The 10,617-nt window shown below is 38.3% G+C and overlaps 1 protein-coding gene and 1 long non-coding RNA gene across 2 annotated transcripts in view; one reads left to right on the forward strand and one right to left on the reverse strand.

Moving 5' to 3' along the window:
* odc1 (ornithine decarboxylase 1) overlaps positions 1–4,242 on the forward strand; it is a 14,589-nt gene extending 10,347 nt beyond the window's left edge. The window contains 2 exon segments of the mRNA NM_131801.2: positions 1,678–1,892; positions 3,653–4,242. Coding sequence (NP_571876.1) covers positions 1,678–1,892; positions 3,653–3,794 — 357 coding nt within the window. The 3' untranslated portion in view covers positions 3,795–4,242.
* The window catches only part of LOC147840079 (uncharacterized), a 408,477-nt gene that overhangs the window by 167,404 nt on the left and 230,456 nt on the right, over positions 1–10,617 (reverse strand). The window lies entirely within an intron of this gene.

A 10,617-nucleotide genomic window follows, 5' to 3' on the forward strand; every position in this document is an offset into this window, starting at 1 on the left:
TATAACATAGTATAAGCTTTTGAGTGTGTAACCGAAGCGTGTGCAAGCTTTAGGACATGATACTTCCTCATTATATGAATTGATTTGGTGCTTGGAAACGTGACAAGGTGATTGACAGGTGCCAAAACTTTCATATTTAAATACCTACCATATAGGAGAAGCAGCAGCATGGTAATGGTTGATGAAATACTACACTGAAACATTAAAGGAAACGTAATTAGGTTAATGTATATTAACGATTGCTTAAATATCTTAACCAAAGCCTTCACTTAACCGTCGCTCTCACACATCCACCATGACTATTTTTTTACTTGTGTTTATACTTCTAATCGAAGTAAGATCCAATGCAATGCATTATGGGTAATAGATTTAAATTAAGACTAAAACCACACTTGCATTATTACGTCCGACATATCACGCTAGCTGTGTCTTTATTTTTGATCTTCTTTAGTCATTTTTAACTTAATTTTCTTCCTTATATTTTTTTTATTCTTGTTTATGTATAGTAGTGTTGTCTACTAATACTGGAAATTGGTTCCAGTCGATACTGAAATTTATAAACGTCCATTTCCCGCGAACATTGGAGCGCGTTCTTAAACACCGAATGGCTGTTTGTGTTCGCGTGCTCAACAGAAATGACTGTGATTGGCAGTGAAGGTCATCAGTTCACCGAACTCACCGCTGTTTACTGAGTGTAACCAAAGATACAGGAACACGGGAGCGTTGTAAAGTTACGTTGAGCAGCAAGCTGACATGCGAGCGATCTGCTGTAGCGATCACACGGTTAACAGTGGTGAGTTCGGTGAACTGATGACCTTCACGGCCAATCACAGTCATTTCTGTTGAGCACGTGAACACAATGGCAAATCAGCGCTGTTTAAGAACGCGCTCAAATGTTAGCGGGAAATGGCCGTTTAAAAAATTTAGTATTGATTAGTACCGAATTTCATTATTGTGACAACACTAGTGTAAAGCACTTTGAATTACCATTGTGTTTTAAATGTGCTATATAAATAATCTTGCTTTTAAAATTAGCTGTTAGAGTTAGCACGGATCTGCTTTTACAAATTTACCAGAAACGGTAGACTGTCTGGATAACCTTAAAGGTTCCGTGAATTTAAAATAAAGTTGTTGTTTTTTAGATGTTAGTTTTACAGATGTCTATAAGCTAGTGTGCTCTAAACGGTGACAAAATTCACATTTAAAACATATAAACCTGATATAAACTTCCAAAGCTTGCAATTTGTAACTTCGAAATGGATTAACGATTTTTTTGACATCACCTCATACTTTACTCTCTCATGAAGTCCTCTGACCAATCAGATGCTTACTCATGTCTGAGATGCCCCACCCCCTTCTCATATGCTTTTTCATTTGATGTGTTTGATCTCGACCACTCGCTGGCAGAGCTGTGAGAAAACCGAAAGCTATTGGCTGTTTTTTTAAAAGGGGAGGAGCTACTCTGTCCCACCCTTTCTGTTTCAGTTGAGATTACGTCAGACGTCGAAGAAAAGTGCGCATTCCAAAGCACTTCCCGAGTCTTTTAAATACCCATTTCCACATTGTGTGATTTGGAACACGTTCCATTTGAGAACGTGAACTGGGACGCAGCATCTGATTTTATTTATTTATTTTTATTCCTCATTTCCTTACCCATAACTCTTGCTCTCCATGCAGAAACCCAAGCCCGATGAGCGCATGTACCCCTGCAGTATCTGGGGCCCGACCTGCGACGGTCTGGACCGCATTGTGGAGCAGTGCAGCCTGCCGGACATGCAGGTGGGCGACTGGCTGCTGTTCGAGAACATGGGCGCCTACACCGTCGCCGCATCCTCCACCTTCAATGGCTTCCAGAAACCCGATATTTATTACATCATGTCCCGAACAGCCTGGTAAGTGTCACATGGGAACTCCTTTACATGACTTTGGGGGGCTGTTTTGTTCATCTTTTGCGTTTTTAGACGATGCGCAGTGCTAAAGGGTCAGTTCACCCAAAAAATAAATATCTTCTGTGTACAGAATACAGAATAAAACAACTTTTTATAAAGGTTTTTAACCACTTGAGGAATGGTAAACAGTGAGAGAAGGTTCATTTTTGAGTGAACGGTCCCTTTGTTGGTGAGCTTTGTTAAATGTCAATGGATCTACTGTTTGAGATGTGATCACCAGGGGGCATTGGTTAGAACGCACAAGTCCGGCTTTGTCGTTTGCGGATTTTCTACAGCATTTATTCTGCACAGTCATAAAGGCACATGTGTGTGGTATTTTCTCGAAACAAAATAGAATGTTTAACAATAGATTAAACTGCAGTTTGTATAACATATACAGTAATATAATGTGTAACATCAGTTATAGCACATAATCAAAGATTCATAGGGCATCAGGTCTAAATATGCATCAGAAACATAAACAGATAAGACCGATCCTAAATGTCCAAATACTGATTAAACGTGGCGTTTACATCACTTAACACTTCAGTAAAGTAAACATCAACACAATCGAACAGTATATAAACATGTGCATCATTTAATAATGACATTTACTCGGATCACACACCACCCGCGACCTGGATGAATTTACAATTATGTGCTCTAATCGTCATTCAAAGTTTGAGTTACAACACTATAAACTAGGTATTCGAAGCACACAGACACTTAGCCACACAATAAGCCACTATATCAGTGGTCTCAGACTCAATTCCTGGAGGGCCACAGCTCTGCATGGTTTAGCTTAAACCAGCTCCAAATCAATAATAGTCTCTAGTGATCTTGAACACCTTGATTATTTGTATCAGTTGTGTTAGATTAGGGTTGGAGTAAAACTGTAGAGCTACAGCCCTCCAGGAATCCAGGTTGAGACCAATCTATATCAGACCATCTAGATCAAGCCATTAGCCAGCCTAAATAGAACTGCACTGTCGACTTCAGAAGCAGATGTGCTATGCGTTATCTGGGCGGGCTTGACTTGGCTGTCAATCAAATCAAAATGCCATAATACACCTGGCCTTTTCACACCCTTTAAGGGACACACTATTCATACAGCGTGAACAAATACAGCTCACTGATGTTAAGCAGCAAATTAATGAGATTAATTCTGGATAACCTCTGAATTTGTTCAGGGTTATGATTATAGTTAGCTTTAACAATATATGTAAATCATATTCAGATGATATTACTAGCAAGTTTTGTTTTAGTACACAAAAGGACTTGCCTATGGACATTTACTTAAAGGAGAAGTTGCTCCAAAACTATTGTAAATGTCATTAAATCTGCCACTATGCTGACACACAGGCATTTGTAGCTCCGCCCTCTTCTGAAAAAGAGCACAATCTCATTTGAATTTAAAGCGATAGTCACCAAAACACCACAATTAAGATCAAAGGGTCTGTTTCAGAGAGGTAGAGAACATTATCTGCGTGTTGATTTGAGCTGAAACCTCACACACACACACAGACACACACACTAGACACATCAGAGACTTATTTTACATGTTGTAAAAAGGCAAATAGCAGGTCTCCTTTGATTATATGGAGTATTAAACATTTTGAACCACCTAACAGCATCTCTTAGACAAGTAAATGATTGTTAAAGGCTAGATGGAGTTGCTTTTGACTGATGGTGTGTGATTTGTGTGTGTGTGTGTGTGTTTGCAGGCAGTGCATGCAGCAGATTCGTGCCCAGGGGATTCCTGCACTTCCATTGGAGGAGCCGAGCGCTGGAAACGTGCCATCCCACTGCGGGCGCGAGAGCAGTCTGGATGTTCCCGCCAAACCCTGCCCGACTCAAGTGCTGTAGCAGAAGACGCTCAACCAAACCTGCTCTCGGGTCCAGCTAATGCAGATCTGTGTTACTGATCTCCAACTTCTGATCTAAACGCCTCAGAGCTGAGGAGAAAACAAACGCACAGTCCAATTCTTATTTCCTGTTATCTTTGTTTTAACTGGTTTTTGTTGATTGTCTGTATTTGTATTTCGAGGCCAGATGCTTGAGCGAGGACTTCTTCCTCTTCCTCAGTGACCATTTCCATTTTATACTTGATTAGTAACTTAATTTTTTAATATTGAGTTGAAGTCTTTGTATTATAATTATTCAGAGCTGAGCTTGTATGCCACTGGTGCATTTGAAACGGACGTGAAAGAGATGGGATTGCATCTATTATGCTTTCCTATGGAAACTGCTTTTTGTTTTTTTTAAGTATTACGTTTTTTTGTATTTTTATATAAATAAAGATGCTGTAAAATGGCAAGTGTTTTGCTTTTTGTTCACACGACGACAGAACTGCAGTATTAATGCAGGGTGTCTGCGAGGTCTTAAAGCCCGTGCACACCAAGACGTTTATTGCTCTCGTTTCTGTTAACGTTTAACGCCTCGTGACTAAATAAAGGGCGTCAATGTGATCGTGCACACCAACGCGCAATATGGCAGGCGTAAAAGCGTCATTTAAAAAAGAAATACCCCATGCTCGTTTTTTGTTTGACGCCAGTGAAAATCGATTGGGTTTAAATCCGGAAAAACGTCTTGAAAACGCTAACGATAAATTCAAACGAAAAGCGTCCTGGTTTGTACGAGCCTTTAAAGTACGGAACCCCGTTCCCGCCACTGAATTAAAAAAAAATAATAATTAAAAACAAATTTAGTCAGACTTGCGAGTTATAAAGTCAGAATTCGAAATTAAGTTGCAATTCTGACTTAATAACTCGCAATTCTGACTTAACTAGCAATTTTGACTTGCTTAACTCGCAATTCCGATTTACTTAACTCGTAATTCTGACTGACTTAACGCCTAATTCTGACTTAATAACTCGCAATTCTAACTTACTTAACTCGCAATTCTGACTTAAAAACTCGCAATTTTGACTTGCTAAACTCGCAATTCCGATTTACTTAACTCGTAATTCTGACTGACTTAACGCCTAATTCTGACTTAATAACTCAATTCTGACTTAACTCGCAATTTTGACTTGCTAAACTTGCAATTCTGATTTACTTAACTCGTAATTCTGGCTTAAAAACTCGCAATTTTGACTTTTTAATAAAAAATATATGTGTATATAACAAAATGTTAGGCCTTAAAAGGTCTTACATTTATAGAAATTTTGTGTTGTACATCTTAAATCATTTTAAACGTGTCTTAATCTTTCTTTATGTGAAGTTACCCAATCATCGCTACCAGTTATTCAGTCTAAAAACTTTTTTACTTTTTCCATTTACCAAAAAGCAATATGTTGTATTTATCTTTCTTACAATAACTTTTTATTTGCATAAATTAAATTGTATTATAGTTTTAGTTTAGTCCATAAACCCAGCTTAGAGGAACAAGCCAGGCTTATTTTGGTAAGTCAGGTTTATTAATGGCGGATTCGGTGTCATAAATCAAATTTGCGATAGTACTAAATGTTACTATGGCAACATATGCTGGGAAACTAGCCTGTCCGGGGCAGGCTAACTCTCAGGCTTAGTGAAGTTCAAGCTTAATCAAGCTAATGTTAACATTCACCTGCTGTAATTTGATGTCATTTTAATTCACTTAACCTCTTAATAATGAATAAAACTTCAGTCATGTAATAGTAAATATACATACACCACATCTTTAAGAACAAAATGGTAATACACTTAAATTCAAATGTTATTGCAAACAGTGATGCAGTGGCGCAGTAGGTAGTGCTGTCGCCTCACAGCAAGAAGGTTGCTGCTTAGAGCCTCGGCTCAGATGGCGTTTCTGTGAGTTTGCATGTTCTCCCTGTGTTAGCGTGGGTTTCCTCCGGGTGCTCCGGTTTCCCCCACAGTCCAAACACATGCGATACGGGTGAATTAGGTAGGCTAAATTGTCTGTAGTGTGTGTGGAAGTTTCCCAGACATGGGTTGCAGCTGGAAGGGCATCCACTGCGTAAAAACGAGCTGGATAAGTTGGTGGTTCATTCCACTGTGGCGACCCTGGATTAATAAAGGGACTATGAATGAATGAATGTTATTGCAAACAAAACAAATACAAACTTCAACATTTAAACTCTTTTTTTTTTTTAATGTTTATGTTGATTTTTTTTCCTGTTTATTAAAATTTTACTTTATAATTTTACTCAGCATATTATAACATATTATGTACTCATTTGTGGACTGTGATCTTCAGTTTACTTGTTGTTAGATTAGCTTCAATTTTTGCTTTGGCACTGAATAATCTAATGTATATGCACAAACATATTATCGTGAAGCATTCTGAAGAAAATATTACTTTAAAATGTTGAGGGATGTACTTTGCTAAATATGTAGTATATGAATTACAAAATTTAATAAAGGAAATATATTAAGAAAGCAATGACTGATATTAAGAAGCAACTACATTATTTTAAGAAGGACTTTAAAGCTGCAAACCCTGAGTGGTATAATCAGGTGATGGATCCGGGCCGAGCGGTAGCCTCACTTTTATTTAAAGAGATTTTCCCACCGGTGCGGCTCATTGAAGTCAGTTTTTTTACTTTAATCCCCGCTCTTCTTGACCACTTTTATGAACCAGCCCCCTGGTCTGCATCCAGACCTCTCTCAAAACTTCAGGTGTTGTAGTTTTGCGGTCCTTATGTCTGTATTTTTGTGGTTACTACCGTTCAAAACGTCCGTGTTTCTTTTCATAGTGGCGTTTCTTGGGGTAAAATAAACCTTTACTTATCTGCATATTCACTTGAACTGTCGATTCTCTTTATCAAGTTACTTTTCCGTAAGGATCCGGACAAGAGTCCGGGCTTTGAGAAGCTCTGCAGTTCATGCTTAGTTATTAGTATTTACTGTAATCGTGGGTGTAGCGCCATCTAGTGATGAGGACTCAATGTTTCTAATAGCAGCAAGGCTAGAAGTTTGATCCATTCATTCATCCATTTTCTTTTCGGTTCAGTCCCTTTATTAATCTAGAGTCGCCACAGTGGAATGAACCGCCAACTTATCCAGCACATTTTTACGCAACGGATGCCCTTCCAGCCGCAACCCATCTCTGGGAAGAAGTTTGATCCATTTTTACTAAAATATTTAATTTGGGCGACATGGTGGCTCAGTGTGTGGAGTTTGCATGTTCTCCCTGTGCCGGCGTGGGTTTTCTTCGGGTGATCCGACATGCGCTATAGGTGAACTGATTAACTAATTTGGCCATAGTGTATGAGTGTGTTTGTGAATGTGAGAGTGTCTGGGTGTTTCCCAGTACTTGGTTGCAGCTGGAAGGGCATCCGCTGTGGAAAACATATGCTGGATGAATAAAGGGAGCAAGCCAAAGGAAAATAAAGGAATTATTTTGCGAGTTTAGTTTATATTTGCCTCTTAAATGCCTCTGGCAAACATTTCAAGGGTTTCATAAGTTACTAAACGGTAAAATATGGTAGCAGAAAAAGGCACAGAAATTAACTGAGAAAAGCGCATGAATAACAATATAAAGTAATTAAACGACAAATGAAATAATCCACTCCTAACATGTTCGAGTTTTACGTCATCACGACTTGTTCAGGAAATGTCCAGTATTTGCTTTGCCAGGCAGAAACACGAGGCCAAATAATAAAAGTGACGCATTTTTAATCTCAAACTTGACGGCGGGAACACATTCCGGGAACATTACTGTCGATGACGTCAGAATTACGTCAACTCCGCAGGTGATGAGCTCATAAGAGGAAAACATCCGGTCATGGATCTGTGACTCTAATAAACGTGAACTTTTCTGATATTCTGGATGATACTAGCTAATCCGAGTTAAAATAGCGCAGGCGTTCTACCAACAAATATGGAGAGCAATGAGTGTCAAAAGTTGTTAAACCGCGGGAAATTTGATCGTTTCAACATGCACACATTGCTATTTGCAGGGTGTCCGCGGGGCCTTAACAAGTCTTAAAATGTCTTAAATCTAAAAAACTCAATTTTAGGCCTTAAAAAAGTCTTAAATCTACTGAAATGTTGTGTTGTATGTTTTAAATATTTTTTTTGACAGGTGTTAAAGTTTCCTTTATTTATGTAAGTGTTACACAATTTTCCCAGAGATGGGTTGCGGCCGGAAGGGCATCCGCTGCGTAAAAACGTGCTGGATAAGTTGGCGGTTCATTCCACTGTGGCGACCCCAGATTAATAAAGGGACTAAGCCTAAAAGAAAATGAATGAATCTTCATTTATTTACTGCTGATGATGCTGATCTGACCTATATTTTTTATTGTTAAATTATTATTATTATTAATTATTATTCATTTATTCTTTTTCTTTTCAGCTTAGCCCCTTTCTTAATCTGGGGTTGCCCCAGCGGAATGAACCGCAAACTTATCCAGCATATGTTTTACGCAGCACTTCCAGCTACAACCTATCTCTGGGAAACACCCATACACACTCATTCACACTCATACACTACGGACAATTTAGCCTACCCAATTCACCTGTACCGCATGTCTTTGGACTGTGAGGGAAACCAGAGCACCCGGAGGAAACCCACAGGAGCGCATGGAGAACATGCAAACTCCACACTGAACCGCCAAGTGATCCAGCTGAGGCTCGAACCAGCGACCTTCTTGCTGAGAGGCGACAGCACTACCTACTGCACCACTGCGTCGCCCAGTTTGCAATAACATTCAAATTTAAGTGTATTACCATTTTGTTCTTAAAGATGTGGTTTTAACTAAATAAGTTATTTTATTTTAAATGGTCTTGTCTGTCAAATATAAATCGCTGTACTATTAACGTTTATGTCCGCATGTATGGAAGCATATGAGTAGCATAATTCAATTCAAAATGTAATATGCAAAATGGCAATGCAATATGTTAAATGGCAATGAATTTCTGTATTTGAATTTGCATTTTCCAAGACATATGAGCAATGTTTGGTGCAGAATGAAAATGAAAATTAAATTACATTGTTTGCATTTCTCATTTCAAACACTGTTTTAATATGTAAATTGTATCCACATTTTAAAGCTTTATAAGTAGCTAAATTAAATTGAAAATGCTATACACAAACTGAATTTGATGTGAATAAAGTAAAAGCAGAAACTGTAGCAAAATGATCATTTAAATGTTATTTGTCCTAAATGCATTTACACTCGCGTCTAGGAAATGCAGGATTACATTTTCAGCATAACAGCATGGGATGTGTGTAGCAAAATTAATTTTGAAATTTAATACACAAAACGATAATGCAGTATGTAAATGGCAGTGTATTTCTGTATTTCAGTTAGCATTTTCCAAGACATATGTGCAATGTTTGCTGCAGAATGAAAATGAAAAAAAACATAATGCATTTTCATTTAACACATCGCGACGAATGAAAGCCGATTTGAAATTGAAAATGCATTCTGGCCTGGCCACGCCCACAGACGGCCACCGTTGCTGCAAGGCAGGTTTTAGGGTATGTCGTCACAGCTGCAGCGAGGACTATTTGGGACATTTGGCAGCATAAACATGGCGAAGTCTGTTCCTCAGCGGCTTCGTGAAGCTGCACGAGCATTCGAGCGTGAACTGGGAAATACTTTAGAAAAGAAATCACCTCCTAGCTCAGTAAACTTAGCCTTAGGTTTGATATTCGCGCATGCAGTTTTAGGGATCATCTGCAAATTACATCAACAGAACCAAAACGCACAGTAACGCAAAGCAGAAAAAAATTCAGGAGATTCCAATAAATGGTTAGATTTAATACAGGTAGCAAAGCTACTATACCTCTAACTATATGGTACATACAATGCAAAAATGGGCAATAGCTCTTGTCATAAGCATACAGTACACATCAGCTAAAGCCCCTTTAGGTTCTGTCGATGTAATTTGCAGATGATCCCTAAAACTGCGTGCGCGAATATCACACCTTAAGCCAGGTTTACTGAGCTAGGAGGTGATTGGCTTTCTAAAGTATTTCCCAGTTCACGTTTGAGGGCTCGTGCAGCTTCACGAAGCCGCTGAGGAACAGACTTCGCCATGTTTATGCTGCCAAATGTCCCAAATAGTCCTCGCTGCAGCTGTGACGACATACCCTAAAACCTGCCTTGCAGCAACGGTGGCCGTCTGTGGGCGTGGCCAGGCCAGAATGCATTTTCAATTTCAAATCGGCTTTCATTCGTCGCGATGTGTTAAATGAAAATGCATTATGTTTTTTTTCATTTTCATTTTCATTCTGCAGCAAACATTGCACATATGTCTTGGAAAATGCTAGCTGAAATACAGAAATACACTGCCATTTACATACTGCATTATCGTTTTGTGTATTACATTTCAAAATTAATTTTGCTACACACATCCCATGCTGTTATGCTGAAAATGTAATCCTGCATTTCCTAGATGCGAGTGTAAATGCATTTAGGACAAATAACATTTAAATGATCATTTTGCTACAGTTTCTGCTTTTACTTTATTCACATCAAATTCAGTTTGTGTATAGCATTTTCAATTTAATTTAGCTACTTATAAAGCTTTAAAATGTGGATACAATTTACATATTAAAACAGTGTTTGAAATGAGAAATGCAAACAATGTAATTTAATTTTCATTTTCATTCTGCACCAAAAATTGCTCATATGTCTTGGAAAATGCAAATTCAAATACAGAAATTCATTGCCATTTAACATATTGCATTGCCATTTTGCATATTACATTTTGAATTGAATTATGCTACTCATATGCT

The sequence above is a fragment of the Danio rerio genome, chromosome 17 (genome assembly GCF_052040795.2).
Source record: "Danio rerio strain M-AB ecotype USA chromosome 17, GRCz13ab, whole genome shotgun sequence".
Taxonomy (NCBI): Eukaryota; Metazoa; Chordata; class Actinopteri; order Cypriniformes; family Danionidae; genus Danio; species Danio rerio.